Source organism: Mytilus galloprovincialis, chromosome 2 (genome assembly GCF_965363235.1).
Source record: "Mytilus galloprovincialis chromosome 2, xbMytGall1.hap1.1, whole genome shotgun sequence".
NCBI classification, from domain to species: Eukaryota; Metazoa; Mollusca; class Bivalvia; order Mytilida; family Mytilidae; genus Mytilus; species Mytilus galloprovincialis.
Window position 1 is genome coordinate 11,679,201 of NC_134839.1, and position 16,082 is coordinate 11,695,282.

The 16,082-nt window shown below is 32.3% G+C and overlaps 1 protein-coding gene across 1 annotated transcript; it reads right to left on the reverse strand.

The window, feature by feature from the left end:
• Window positions 1-2,325: 2,325 nt before the first annotated feature.
• LOC143062895 (uncharacterized) lies at window positions 2,326-15,232 on the reverse strand. Its single transcript, XM_076234710.1, has 8 exons — window positions 15,069-15,232; window positions 13,703-13,917; window positions 11,799-11,956; window positions 10,958-11,003; window positions 8,161-10,200; window positions 7,709-7,739; window positions 6,672-6,961; window positions 2,326-5,812 (listed from the first exon to the last, which is right to left on the reverse strand). Exons 5-8 carry the CDS (start codon window positions 9,857-9,859, stop codon window positions 4,389-4,391), a joined length of 3,444 nt encoding a protein of 1,147 aa, XP_076090825.1. The 5' UTR covers window positions 9,860-10,200; window positions 10,958-11,003; window positions 11,799-11,956; window positions 13,703-13,917; window positions 15,069-15,232; the 3' UTR covers window positions 2,326-4,388.
• Window positions 15,233-16,082: the final 850 nt, after the last annotated feature.

A 16,082-nucleotide genomic window follows, 5' to 3' on the forward strand; every position in this document is an offset into this window, starting at 1 on the left:
CATTTTTAGACAGCCAGTGGTTGTTATGGTTCTGATTGGTCGTTGTTTCTTTTTTAGACACCCAGTGGTTGTAATGGTTCTGACTGGTTGTTGTCTCATCTTTAGACACCCAGTGGTTATTATGGTTCTGATTGGTCGTTGTTTCATTTTTAGACACCCAGTGGCTGTTATGGTTCTGATTGGTTGTTGTTTCATTTTTAGACACCCAGTTGTTGCTATGGTTCTGACTGGTCGTTATCTCATTTTTAGACACCCAGTGGTTGTTATGGTTCTGACTGGGTGTTGTCTCATTTTTAGACACCCAGTGGTTGTTATGGTTCTGACTGGGTGTTGTCTCATTTTTAGACACCCAGTGGTTGTTATGGTTCTGATTGGACGTTGTTTCATTTTTAGAAACCCAGTGGTTGTTATGGTTCTGATTGGTCGTTGTTTCATTTTTAGAAACCCAGTGGTTGTTATGGTTCTGATTGGTCGTTGTTTCATTTTTAGACACCCAGTGGCTGTTATGGTTCTGATTGGTCGTTGTTTCATTTTTAGACACCCAGTTGTTGCTATGGTTCTGACTGGTCGTTGTGTCATTTTTAGACACCCAGTGGTTGTTATGGTTCTGACTGGTTTTTGTCTCATTTTTAGACACCCAGTGGTTGTTATGGTTCTGATTGGTTGTTGTTACATTTTTAGACACCCAGTGGTTGTTATGGTTCTGATTGTACGTTGTCTCATTTTTAGACACCCAGTGGTTGTTATGGTTCCGATTGGTCGTTGTTTCATTTTTAGAAACCCAGTGGTTGTTATGGTTCCGATTGGTTGTTGTCTCATTTTTAGACAGCCAGTGGTTGTTATGGTTCTGATTGGTCGTTGTTTCTTTTTTAGACACCCAGTGGTTGTTATGGTTCTGACTGGTTGTTGTCTCATCTTTAGACACCCAGTGGTTATTATGGTTCTGATTGGTCGTTGTTTCATTTTTAGACACCCAGTGGCTGTTATGGTTCTGATTGGTTGTTGTTTCATTTTTAGACACCCAGTTGTTGCTATGGTTCTGACTGGTCGTTATCTCATTTTTAGACACCCAGTGGTTGCTATGGTTCTGACTGGTCGTTGTCTCATTTTTAGACACCCAGTGGTTGTTATGGTTCTGACTGGGTGTTGTCTCATTTTTAGACACCCAGTGGTTGTTATGGTTCTGATTGTACGTTGTCTCATTTTTAGACACCCAGTGGTTGTTATGGTTCCGATTGGTCGTTGTTTCATTTTTAGAAACCCAGTGGTTGTTATGGTTCCGATTGGTTGTTGTCTCATTTTTAGACAGCCAGTGGTTGTTATGGTTCTGATTGGTCGTTGTTTCTTTTTCAGACACCCAGTGGTTGTTATGGTTCTGACTGGTTGTTGTCTCATCTTTAGACACCCAGTGGTTATTATGGTTCTGATTGGTCGTTGTTTCATTTTTAGACACCCAGTGGCTGTTATGGTTCTGATTGGTTGTTGTTTCATTTTTAGACACCCAGTTGTTGCTATGGTTCTGACTGGTCGTTATCTCATTTTTAGACACCCAGTGGTTGTTATGGTTCTGACTGGGTGTTGTCTCATTTTTAGACACCCAGTGGTTGTTATGGTTCTGACTGGGTGTTGTCTCATTTTTAGACACCCAGTGGTTGTTATGGTTCTGATTGGACGTTGTCTCATTTTTAGACACCCAGTGGTTGTTATGGTTCTGATTGGTCGTTGTTTCATTTTTAGAAACCCAGTGGTTGTTATGGTTCTGATTGGTCGTTGTTTCATTTTTAGAAACCCAGTGGTTGTTATGGTTCTGATTGGTCGTTGTTTCATTTTTAGACACCCAGTGGCTGTTATGGTTCTGATTGGTTGTTGTTTCATTTTTAGACACCCAGTTGTTGCTAAGGTTCTGACTGGTCGTTGTCTCATTTTTAGACACCCAGTGGCTGTTATGGTTCTGATTGGTTTTTGTTTCATTTTTAGACACCCAGTTGTTGCTATGGTTCTGACTGGTCGTTGTGTCATTTTTAGACACCCAGTGGTTGTTATGGTTCTGACTGGTTTTTGTCTCATTTTTAGACACCCAGTGGTTGTTATGGTTCTGATTGGTTGTTGTTACATTTTTAGACACCCAGTGGTTGTTGTTTTGATTGGTTGTTGTCTCATTTTTAGACACCCAGTGGTTGATATGGTTCTGATTCGTTGTCGTTTTATTTTTAGACACCAAGTGGTTGTTATAGTTCTGATTGGTTGTTGTTTATTATCATGTACTGGAAACGTGTTCTGTATTGATGTTTGTAATGTACAGCCTTTGAAAGTACTTAAAAACTCTTCATTTTTTATAAATTTTATTTCAAAATAATAAGAAAAACTCTGATAACATGATCACATATATAAATAAACAATAACAAAAAAATATATCACAGATTAAAAAAGCACCATTCAAATCTCTCACTTTTGGCAATGTCAGAAAGTAACAAAAATTAACAGTCATTTTTTTCGTTTTTCTTTTTTTATGAATAGGAAAATTGCAACAATATAGGTTCTTTTTGGAATGAGATCCATAAATATTTTACTGCTGATACAAAAATGATTTGACTGGTACTTTAGAAAGAAAACTACATTGGTATACACATAGTAGTACTACCCAAAACTAACAAGTATTGTTCAATATCTTTACTCTGGTTTCTAAGCAAGTAGAAGAGAAAAATCTAATCTTGTTTTTAATCTCTATATAAGTTTTTTTTTCCATTTTAATAATTAAAGTGATTTATCCTGCATTATACTTGTAAGGTAGTGTACATTATTTGCCAATAGCCAGTGTCACATCCAGACTATATAGATATAACTGATATGCAAATTTGTCCAGCAATAAATATGAAACATGATTGAGTTGGCTACTAAAACAAAAAAAAATATGTGAACTGAAATGTAAAATCTAAAAAAACAATTTGATAAACTGAGATAAAAACATGGGTAATTTATCATATTGAACTGGTTGTTTTAAAGGTTATTTAACAAGACATGAAATTTATGTATTGTGGAAGTTCTGGTATCATAAAATAAATCCCAAAAAATTGAACAAGTTTTGAATATCTGTTTATTAGACTATACAAGAGTCTATGTTTTATGTCAGAATTGCTAAGTACTGAAAGAATCAATACTGAATATTCCTATATCTATGAATAGATATAATTGTGAATTCCAGTACCAATATTCAAGCTCAAATTATGTAATTACCATTCTGAAACTATATTCCAGAACTTTTAATTGTAGAATCTGAAATTGAAGTGTACTGGAATCATTCAGTCATGGGTTCCCTGATTTTCAAAATTTATCAGAATCTCAAGTAACTATAATTCTGGATTTCCTTATACATGTATTCAGAATTTTCTAGAATCTCAGTTACCGTAACTCTGACCTTACTGACGTTCAGTGTTTTCCTGAATCTCACAACAACTGCAATTCTGGCTTTACTGATATTCAGAATTTTCCAGGATCTAACAGTAATTGGAATTCAGATTTGACTCATTTTCAGAACTTTCAGGATTCTTCAAGTCACTGCAATTCTGTCTCAACGAATATTCAAAATATTTCAATATCTGCAATTTATTTATTTCCAGTATTATGAAGTACAGCATATGCTTATCTGAACTTTTTTTTTACAAATTTAACAATTAGATCATTTAGTTTGAAAATCATAGTACTAAAAATTCTAAACAATATGTATGTCCTAACATTCCTGTATAGAAAATTTTGAGCCTTCGAGTTGTTGTTTTAGAAATGCATACTTTTGACCAAATCAGTATTGTGACCAGTTACTTTATCATGCTTACTAAGCAATTCATTTTGCATCTTAAATAATGTAATTAAAAAGCACCCTATAAGTAGATGTCAATTTTCAAATACTTATTTTTGCATAGATTTTAAATTGGTACAATGTAAAATATTTTAAAACACAACAAACTTGCCTAAGGAGGACTATAAAAACAAACAAAATTGCAAGTTTGAGCACAATGCTGTTCCCAGTAAAAAATCCAAATGATTGATATTAGTAAACATATAGCAAGTTCATGAATATGATTTTATGTAAAAAAAAACAACGCTAGAAAAATATTTGAATAAAAAATGAACCTTAAAAATAAAAAAGGATGAAACCATATATTAGTATAAAATATTTACAGTATATTATTTTCATGATCTTTGGTATAAATGTTGCACCAAATAAAGTATATTGCACATTTTTATCACTCACTGCACTAGAAATGACTTTTATAGTTAACATAGTATTGCACACAACTGTTTTTTTTTTAAATGTAGCACTAATGTATTTCTTTAAGTTGCACTAGGGTATTTCTTTGAGTAGCACTATGGTATTTCTTAAGTGTCATTCTTTATTCATATCTTGGATATCCATGTTTAGCTGACTGTGACATCTCTCTGAAGAACTTGAGATTTTCATCAGCTTTTTCTTTTGATATTTGAAAGTTACCATTTCCATTGTCATTACCATTTTCTACAAATGATATTTGCTTCCTTTTCTTCTTACCATTCTTCCTTGAAGCTTTTTTATTTTCAACTTGTGAATAATCTCCATCTTTGGCCAGATTTCTGAAGAATTTTAAATTGTTTCCTGCAGTTTCTTCATCAACATAGTTTGTCGGATCATCAGGAATAAAACCTCTTGAAGGTTGATAATTCTGAGAGGTAGAGGGATAAACAGGTTCCTCATCATATGGATTCCCAGGTTCAGAATAAAATGCTGTAGCATTTCTGGACACATGAAGAAAGAAATCAAGGTTTTCCTTTTCTTTTGAATGTTGTCTTCCTGGCATTTCTTCATCCACTCCAAGTGGTGGTTGATTAAAATATGACCTTGGAATGTCAATCTTTTCAGAGTCATCTTTTTTTTTAAAGAATTCAGGATCCTTGGAAACTTTTCTGAAGAAATCCATATTTTCTTTGGCATTAATAACATGGCCTTCATCCAGTAATATATTCCTGTTGGGTGTTTTTGGAATATAAGGCTTTGGTTTTTCTCTTCCTTCATTTCTAAAGTTAGGATCAGTTGCAACATTTCTGAAGAAATCCAGATTTTCCTGAGCAGTAGACTTGTGGATGTCTGGGGAAGGTATGTCATCCAGGGGATAAGCATTTGATTCATGGTGTTTCTGTTCTGACTTCTGAAAGAACTGTGGTTTTGATGCTACTTTTGAGAAGAAAACTTTATTCATCTCAGCTTCACTGTCAGTGATTCCAACTCTATATGCATCACTACATCCTAAGCCAATTGGTGCTATAGGCAATGAAGAATATCCACCATTCTTTTCCTTTGGAGGCTCAACCTCAAAACTGCCTCTATTTTGTGCAGGAAGGTTACCCTTGGCAAGTTCTGTCCAAAACTTAGCATCAGGCAAACTCTTGTCTCTAGCTTTAAATGTGTTTTGCATTTTTGAATAGTTCTGCTTCTCCAATGGAGTTAAATTGTGTGGCATATTTTGAGGCATTGGATAAAGACAGTCCTGACCGTATGTGTCTCTACTGTCCATTGGGTCTGTTCTTTCGTTTGCTCTAGGATCTCGTTGTTCTGTGAAAAATTTGACATCTACCATACCAGAGTCTCTTCCCTTTGCATGAAGCTTTCCCATTGGTCTTTGGTAAGTAGTAAGAGGCACACTATCAGCTTCTTTTCTTGTTTCCTTCTTCCCTGTCATAAGAAAGATTTCTGGAGTAGGCTCTTGTCTATTTTGAACTTCTTGTAATGTTCCCAGTTCTTCTGGAGCAGATATCCTTTGAATTGCTGGATGATCTTCTACCCCTGAAAGAAATACTATTTATAAATTTCATGATAAAAATAGTTGATTTCTGCCTACATCATTCTTTTATGAATATGGGTTTACAGTTATAACTGAAAACTATAGAGAGAGAAAATAATGTTTTATGGTTTAACCAAATTTATATTTACTTTCTCAAATATATCTTCTTAAAGTTTTTTATTAAGTTCAATTTAGTATTATAGCTCTTTATCTGTTTTGGTTCTTATGCCTCATTGGATTTCAAATATTTAGCTTTGTGTGTTCTTGATGTAGTAAATCCAGAAAAGCCCTTCACACACATATATAGAAAGAGTAATTTTCAATTCTATATCCATTGTTACAGGATTCAAGTATTCTATTTGTAGGTTTTGATGGGTTTTTTTTTTTTTATCTTTTTTTCAAATTGCTTTGTTCATTCATCTGTCTTCCCAAAGTAATTTATGGCCCAAATATGTTCAAATTTTTGTTCCAAATTTGTTTCGTTCTCTTATGTTGTGTTCTTGTCTAAAACATGGTACTGATGTTGTTGGCCCCCAAAATATAAACCCTACCTACCTACATGCCCAACCCTACAAGGCATGGGTAAGCAACATCAAACAAAGAATTTTTAAAAGGTGGCCTTACATACAGAAATATATATTACTGTCAATTCAGAAATTATAGTACTTTTGTCATTTTAGACTAAATTGCAATATTAATTATATTGATATTGATAAAAATCCAGTTTAATTCATATAAAAATTTCAAAATGTGTGTTTAATTGATTCCGATAACCCTGTGGCATTTTTCGCAATAATAAAAACATTGCTATAATTTCTGAATTTACAGTACCTAGATGACGTAATTTTAAAAAAAATGTACCTGTAAGTAATTGATGTTGATGTAGTATTCTCCTTCTATATTTTGGTTTTTCTGTTTTTGGTGGACAAACAGTTGTAAGATTATTCTTAGATGTAGGGAATGGATTTGGTGCCAGTGTTGTCTCCCTTGGTCTTGGTGCAGCAGACTTCGTTTTGGTTATCTCCCTTTGTTGTGATGGTCTCAAATCACTCAAACAGGTTTCAAAATCACTTATAAAATCAGCAGTTGAATACTCCTCAAGATTGGTAGAGTCGCCAGTATTTATGCTGTAATCATCTAATTCCACAGACCTGGAAGTACAAAAAAAAGAAGCTGTCAATATTGTTACATCAGGAATGTTTCTGAAGGAAAATTAAACAAATAAATTAGGAAAAACACATGTTTTTCATGACATCAAATGAAATATTAAGAATATATTATCAACAAGAATGTGTCCCAAGTACACGGATGCCCCATCCCCACTATCATTTTCTATGTTCAGTGGACTGTGAAAATGGGATAAAATCTCTAATTTGGCATTAAAATCAGAAAGTTCATATCATAGGGAACTTGTTTACTAAGTTTCAAGCTGATTGAACTTCAACTTCATCAAAAACTACCTCGACCAAAAACTTTAACCTTAAGTGGGAAGAAGGGACGGACGGACGGACTAACAAACAAACAAATGGGTGCACAGACCAGAAAACACAATGCCCATTTTCAATGGGGCATAAAAAGACTTCAGTATGATTTGCAAGACATAGCTATGTGCACAGTTTTGTTTTCTTCTGTCTCTATATATGTTTATGGGTAAGTTGTAGAATCCTTATTGGCTTTATCAAATTTTAATATCTTTTGTTTGTAAAAAGGAAACCTTTTATTATTTAATAAATCCAAAAAAGTCAAGCATAGCCATATCCATAAGGACTCTCTTTAAATGTCTTGTCACAAAAGTAAATGGTTTAAATTCATGAACAAACAAAAATTTCATTTTTGGTGTTATGGATTATTTCCCTTATTGTGACAAGGGAAATACTTTAAATTCCAACTAAACATACCTTGATGGTAAGTCTTTTTCCAGCTTGAATTCTAAAAAATATTTAAATCATACTTTAAACCGAATATAAATTTTAAAACAAAGAGGTGAGGTTAATTAAGAGGTATTGTCAGTAATTTTAAAATAATGACAAAACCACATTTTTTCCCTTTTATATCAAAGTCTGTTTGGTATATGTTGAAAATCTTGAAAATTTAATTTAAAAATATTTTTCATTTTCACATTTATACAAAATAAACCAAATTTTGTATAGTGCTCACATGACAATGATGAATTGATGTTATTAGAGTCCTTTCTAGAAAAAATATACATGGTGGGGTTAAATTACTGCAACAATTTTTTCACAATTTACGCACTTTAGTGTAAAACATTAAAATCTGTTAGCTTTCATTAATTTTATTCTTTTCAAGGAATCATGCATTTCACTAAAAAGAGACTGAAAAATAAACTCACCTCTCATATATGTCTGTGTATCTGGTTTAGCTCTTGGCTTTGGAATGATAACTGTGTTATTCTTCGTAGTTTTAGGCATTTCTTCTCCATCAGACTCGTCATCTGTTGTTTCATACTCATAGACTGGTTTAAATACCCTTGTATCCTCCTCATAGACTGGTTTAAATACCCTTGTGTCCTCCTCATAGACTGGTTTAAATACCCTTGTGTCCTCCTCATAGACTGGTTTAAATACCCTTGTGTCCTCCTCATAGACTGGTTTAAATACCCTTGTGTCCTCCTCATAGACTGGTTTAAATACCCTTGTGTCCTCCTCACAGACTTGTTTAAATACCCTTGTGTCCTCCTCACAGACTGGTTTAAATACCCTTGTGTCCTCCTCATAGACTGGTTTAAATACCCTTGTGTCCTTCAATGGTGATCTTTCTTTTATTTTCTTAGGAGGCAGTGGTGGTTTACGGTCCACATAAACTTCGTCATAGATCTTCCTCAAAATCTGTGTCTTTTTATCTTTTTCTTTCTCCTCAGTTATTTTGGACATGTTTGACTGATATTTTGTTCCTTCTTTAAAGCTTTTCTTATCCCATTCAGTTCCTTCAACAAAATCCAATGCCATATTGGTAGATTTGGAAACCAAATTTCTTGCTGCTTTTCTTATTTCATCTAGATCAAGGTCATCATTCTGGTTTTTAGATAGATCATCATTTGAACTATTGTCACTATTATTTGGCATAGTGTATTTTGCATGCTGCTTTTCTTTCTCTACTTCTTTATTTTCTCTTCCAATTGGGCTGGGTCTTTTCCCATCAGATTCAGCACCATCACCTTTCAGTACATTAACTCTAGCAACCTTTTCTTTTCTGAGTCTCCTTTTGTCTTTAGCATTTTTCATTTTCTCTTCAAACTTTTCAGCAGATGACCATTGGGTTTCTTCTGTTAGTTTTGGTTGCTTGTCAATATTGGTTCTACCTGGTTGTACTGACACTTTTCTTGTATGGGCTGTCTGTGCTGGGCCCATACTCATAATTGGCCTGTCCTCAAAAGTTTTGGCAGCTAAAGTTGTGGTAGTTCCCAATGCAGGTTGTAGCTGCTGTACCCCTAGTTTTATTACGCTAGGTTCTTCTTCATACATCGAGTCAACAACTTCCTTTTTGAAGGGTTTCATTTTCTTTGCCCCTTTTTCCTTTGCCAATTCATCACTTGGTGTGGAAGCTCTGAGATTGAAATTTTTCTCACATTTTAGTTTGTAAGATCTCTTTGATATAGCTGGGTGTATTTTCTCTGTATTAATAATTCTTTCTGTTTTGTACATGTCTTTGTACTGGTCTGATCTCTGCCCTGTACTGCTTCTGTCAATGCTTTTTTCACTGAAAGCTACTTTTTTCCTGGCTGCTGATTTCTCTCGTTTCTCTCGTTTTTCTGATCCTTCATTATCACTTTCTTCACTCCATGCGTTACTGTTAGTACTCTTTTCTTTATTTACGATATGTTTTTCTTTTCCATTGTGTTTCTTCTCATTTTGCAGCTTTGTTTCTCCAGTATTCTTAGCAGTAGTATTCTCATCATCGGTGATAGCAACACCATTTTCTTTCCTGGAAGCATTTGATTTACTTTTCTTAGGGCTAATACTTTTTTCCATTTTTTGAGGTAATACTTCTATTTTATTTTTGGCAGCTACTCTTTTTCTGAGTTTTTTCATTCGTTCACTCTCTCCATTGGATGAATCATTTGACTTTTGACTACCAGAGGAGTCACTTGCATCTGCAGACTTGACTGATATAATCTTAGGCTTCTGTCTCCTGGTACTTCTTTCTTTTCTAGAGTTGTTGGTCAGCTCATTATGAGATGGCACAGCTTCATTGGATGAAGATCTAGATGTGGAATCTGAGGTGTTTGACCTTGCTTCACGTAACACATTGGAAGAACTGTGTTTTTCTGGATGTATTGAAACATTACTGTATCTTTCTGGAGGTATTGGAGAAGTGGTAGAAAAATTGTCTGTTTCTAGTGTAATATCAGAGGAACATGTAATGCTATCGTCTGAAAGATAAAACACAAACTTTAAATAAAATAGATTTTAATACTATATCTGATTACTTTTGTAACAAAAAATAAAGGGCTTTTGAATTCTATTAGAAAATATCATTTTGACAAGTTGAAGAAGTAATATTATTATCATAATGGAACAGTGAAAGTATTGTGTTCTCCTCAATTAGACTCAAATATGACATTGACTTATATAATTCCTGCATTTTTTTTATTATCTCATAATCTCTTAAATAATGCCACAGAATTCTTGAATTCTTTTTCCCCTGTTGGTCTATGTAGAAATTCTGCTGGTCCATACTGTTATTTCTATTGGAAAATACAAAAATGTGTCTGCCCTTTGCAGATTTTGGTGGTAAAAACTTTCAGACCACCTCTTTTCGAGAATTCTGATGCAATCCTTTTGGTTAATTGATGCTATTTATTCAGTTTGAATTATTATAATTCATGATGAGAAATATCCTAAGATCTCCTAAGGATCACATAAGGCTGTGTGGTCAAATTTGTTTTTTTAACAAAAGATGATGGACATCAGATGTCAGGAGTATAGGAGTATGTCATTTAGTGATTTTAACAAATGTTTATTTTTTTATTAATATTTCTAAAAGTCCAGTAACCAGTACATTTAATCATGTTTTGCTTATTAGGACAACAAAGCATTTATACTTCACAAAGTTTGTTTCCAGAGCATTGTTATTTAGAAAAAATTATTTTAATTAAACTAAGGTCCATAAGTGTGACAATAGAATACCTCTTTTGGTCTGTGACTTTGAACTGGTAGACCAGAAGTCACTTTTCTGAAAAATAAAAAAAATAAAATATATATATATATATATATAGTAAGAGAAAGTGTGCTTGTACTTGAATCTCAAAAATCCGTGGAGGTAAAATTCTATTTTTTCATCTTCTAAATTCAAAATTTGTAGTTTTTGATTCTAAATTCAAAATTTGTAGTTTTTGATTCATCCTCAAAGTAAAATAATTGGTGTAAATGTATATAATGATGAATAAGCATTTAAAAAAAAACAAACTTTTTTTTATAAAGTTTAGCTGCGGTAAATAATATTTCTAATAATCTATTTTCATTTCTTATTTTTAAAGCTCATTTTCATTTCTTATTTCTAAAGCTCATTTTCATTTCTTATTTCTGAAGCTCAATGTGATGTTTTTAAGTAAACTTTTTTTTGAGATTGAATACATGTATTTGAATTTGACACATATAACCTTATAAGTAAGACTATACATCCAAACATCTCCTTTATTTCAAAAATAAATACATATATACTAATACTAATAGTAGTTAGTATCTTAATAATATTGAGAATGAAAGAATCAACGGAAGGTTTAGGGTAACAAGAGCAAGAAAACATTTTTATAAGCATATATTCTAATAGCTTATATAAAAAAAGAAGATGTGGTATGATTGCCAATGATACAACTCTCCACAAGAGATCAAAATGAAGTTTGTTCACATAGATTTTCAAATTGGTTTTTTTCATGTTTTCTTTCTTTATACTACAGTATATTAGTTTTTCAAAACAGATTAAAAAAAAACTATTATTTCAAATGTAACTTTAGCTATCTTTACTGACCTCATCAAATCTTTCATTGATAATGGACAAAGATGGTACTGGAAGAATAGATTTTTTCCTGAAGCTGAGATGCAAAGCCGTTATTCCAATATCAAGATCATGAACATTTTCATGGCTCCCTTCCCAACTTCCACATGGGTGTCTGATTCTTATACGAACTGAAAATAAGAATAAAATTTTAAATATGACAGAAAGAACCAAGGCAAAATGGACAGTGTCTCCATATACATTTTCTTATATGCACATGTTATCAACCTTAGCCATTTTGAAATTGTGTTGTAATGCTTATATATTAGATAAACTGAATACTTTGTTTCATTATTTTGGTTTAACAATACAACAATACAAAATTCCAAATCCTTCAGAAAAAAAACAGCTATCAAGTATGGCAGCTGTTTTACTATTCATTCCAAATTCAAGATATCTCCTTTTTTATAAGTTATCTTCTAAAGTTTATAAAATATTTTATATTTTTTTGTTATATAAGATATCTTTTATTCTTAATGAAATATCTTATCTTATACAGTTTATAAGATATCTCATATAGTTTATAAGGTATGTAATATAATTTATTAGATATCTCATATGGTTTGTAAGATATCCTTATACAAAAATATATGAGATATCTTATGAACTACATAAAATTCTTATAAACTATACATAAGATATCTAATAAACTTTATACAATATCTCATGGTATAGAATATTTCTCTAATATATCAGAGATCTCCTATAATATACAGTGTATCAGAAATAACATATAATATTTTGTTATTGTCAAGGAGACAATTTGATATCTATAAAATTCCAAAAAAATCAAATGATGATTTCGATACAAATATGGTCGGAAATAAATAATATAACAAATATAGCCTTTGTATGAAGTCAATATACTTCTTTCAGGTCAATATATCCTTGTATCGACCTCATAAAAAGGCTATACTTGTATAGATATCTCATATAATATATCAGGTATGTCATATAATATATCATTATAATTTATAATATATCTTATATAGAAAATTATATAAATATTTTATAAATTATATATTATAAAGATATTTAAACTGCCAAATGAATTTGAATGTAAGAACCTTACAAAAATATATTTACTATATACAGGTAACAAAAGCAAAACCCTTAAATTTGTAATAGCCTGATTGATTTAATTAAGACTTTACCTAATAGTATAGCATCATGTAAGATAATGCCAAATATAAGCCTTAATAAGGTTCATTCTAATGTCTTGGGCTAATTTACAACTTTTTGGGAATTTTGGATCCTCAATGATCTTCATCTTTGTACTTGTTTGGCTTTATAAATATTTTGATATGAGCGTCACTGATGAGTCTTATGTAGACGAAACGCGCCTCTGGCGTACTAAATTATAATCCTGGTACCTTTGATAACTAATTACAACAAATTGTTTGGAAATAAATTGAACTTGGACAATATTTAATTATCAGAATTTTCATAATCTTTTTATATCTGGTGGTCCCTGAAGAAAACTGCTGGTCCTCACTACTATATCTATTACAATATTCTAAAATTGTGTCCGTTGCAAATTATGGAGGTCAAATCCCTCCGATTCCCATTTTTTGAGAATTATTGGGTCTTTTCTTTGTTTTTATGAAGAATACTGTTTTTTTGGCCTTCTTTAACTTTAGAGTTACCTATACTTATACCTTATGATTAGTTTTTATCTATGGTTATTTTTAGGTTATGGGATGTTCTAGTTAATTAGGTTAGGTATGGGTTAAGGTAATGGTTAAGGTAAATGATAGTAAAGCTGTATATTGGATTGGCTTCTAGTGAAAGTAAAATAAGGCTGTTGATTTAACACTTCAATATGAAAACAAAAATAACACACAAATAAGTGCACTTATCATAATAAATATACTTACTCCTTGTTGGAATTCTGTCACTTATATATGTTTTTAATCTTCTCCATAAGCTAGGCCTTTTTGTTGGTTTAAATCCAAATTCAATAGGACTGCCAGGTCTCGGTGATGACACAATTGGATAATCATCTGGACTGTCTGGTCTTGGTGTTGACACAATTGATAATCATCTGGACTGCCTGGTCTTGGTGACTCTGGTACTGGTGATTCAGCTGAAACTGAGGAGATATCTATCTAAAAAAATTTATCATTTTTAATAATGTTGACTTGTTTGACCTGGAAAATATAGTAAATTAAGGTAATTCACAGATTAGAAGTAAAGGGTTTCTTTATGGCTCTCTATACAGGGACTTTATCATTATACAACAAATGACCAATTCAAGAACATCCAATTTGAAGAATATGTATTATCTTAGAAGTAAAGGCGTTTCTTTATGGCTCTTTCCCAATACCAATTGCTATTTTTTTTTTACCAAATTCTCTCCAAACTGGTCAACAGTTTAGTTATATGGATAGTTGCAGTGTAATAAAAATATACTTCTAATCCTGTTCAGACTTTGGAATTCCAACATTTTTGTTTTGGGGTGTTACCTTAATTTAATAATATTTTCCAGGAATTGGGGGTTAAAACAATTTCATTTTTGCTTACACTATTTTACAGTGCACAATCAAAACAAGTCAACATTATTAAAAATGATAAAATTTTGGGAGACACATTTAAGATCAATAACATTAGGTAAATTTGAATTCCACATCTGTCATTGAAATTGTATTTAGGTATTTCATTATTAAACATATATCAAAAGTTTTAAGGTAGTTATTTTAAACTGCTATCATGTACAGTAATTGTCAAGTCTGAATTTTGTAAGGAAATTTCTGCCAAAAAATGTTAAAAGTCACAATTTGTATCAATTTTGTATTACCTTTTGCAGTAAAAGACATAGTCACTTATACATACTATAGGTGTAGATCTTCAATCTTTATTTTAATTCAAGGTGTTTGTTGACATTTATGAAAGGGTATACTTTAGAGTTAGGGTTCAATCATGGTGATGGTTAGGTTAAGAGGATTTTCTAGGTTAAAGTTAGGTTTTAAGGTTAGGGCTTGTGTTAGATTTAGGTATAGGTTAGGGATAGTTTAGTATAGCTCTATATGGGTTGGGACGCCAAAAGTAAAAGAAGGCCAAGATTCATGATATAAAAATTTATGAGGTAGTCACAAAAGTTAATACAATTTCTATTACATATTTTTTTCTCACTACGAAAATTACTAAATTAGTGCAAACACACACAGGCTTGATCATGATGGCTCATGCACAATTATCACGTTGACCTTGTGGTTTCATTTATTATTATAATGTTGAACTTACCACTGCCCCCACAACACAATAGCGACTTTTTTCTTCTCCTAGTCTTTGTGACTGTCATCTTCTTGATGTTAAAATGTCGGTATAAAACTCTTTAGAATGCTTAGTCGATTCTACATCGTCTTTCGCTCCATGAAAACATAAGCGGAAGTGAAGACAGACGAGACAACGTTTATGACGTCAGAGTAGAACGAACCACGTGATTGTGATTATGACGTCAAAGTAGAATGAACCACGTGATTGTGATTTTGACGTTAACAACTTCCGATCCTTCGATGACTTTCCGGAATTTCACGACTGATGATTGATAAGCTATGAGCTTATAAGTGAAGTCCAGAGAAGAGACTTAGGACATGAGTTTATAGGGTGAAATGCCCACCCTATAATTTGGTTTTTTTTGGAAAAAAAAGTTTGTTTCCAGTTTTTGGAGAAAAAAATAATTTGTTTTTGATTTTGAGAAAAAAAAATTGATTGTTTCACCCTCAGCTGTCACTATATGTAATTCTAAAATTGAAAGAAAAAAATTGTTTTCGACATGTCGTGAAAAAAATAGATTGTCCAGAAAAAAAAACCATAGCCCCCCCCCCCCCCCCCCCCCGAAAATCAAATGGTTGCTGCCTTATAAATTCATTCCCAATCCCATTTTTTCCCTCATCATCTTAACGTCAACAATTTTGACTGGGAAAATAAACTGTATTAAAGGAAATTTACAGTGCATACTTCCAGTGTTAAATAAGAATATATGTGTCCAAAAGATGATGTGTTCCACCTGAGAGCCTTGTATAACAATCTCTTTTTATGTGATCTTAAACGATAAGGTCTAATTTTAGACTTTTTTTAATTGTTCAAACCGTGATGCATATGACTGTAAAATTTCATTTTGATAGCATTCTTCTTTCATTGATAAGAAACTTCATCCTACACGTTAACCTATGTTGGAAAGAACAGAAGGACTCAACCCTGTCTCTTGTCCGAGATTGTTCTGACATCCAACGGCTGTTTTGCCAGACAAGCTGA

Excerpts from the sequence above, each read along its gene's own strand:
- LOC143062895 (XM_076234710.1), bottom strand. The coding sequence starts at position 9,859 with ATGAAAAAACTCAGAAAAAGAGTAGCTGCCAAAAATAAAATAGAAGTA. Across the intron at positions 7,740-8,160 it reads TACACAGACATATATGAGAG|AATTCAAGCTGGAAAAAGAC; the intron begins GTGAGTTTATTT and ends AATATTTTTTAG. Across the intron at positions 6,962-7,708 it reads GAAAAAGACTTACCATCAAG|GTCTGTGGAATTAGATGATT; the intron begins GTATGTTTAGTT and ends TTGTACTTCCAG.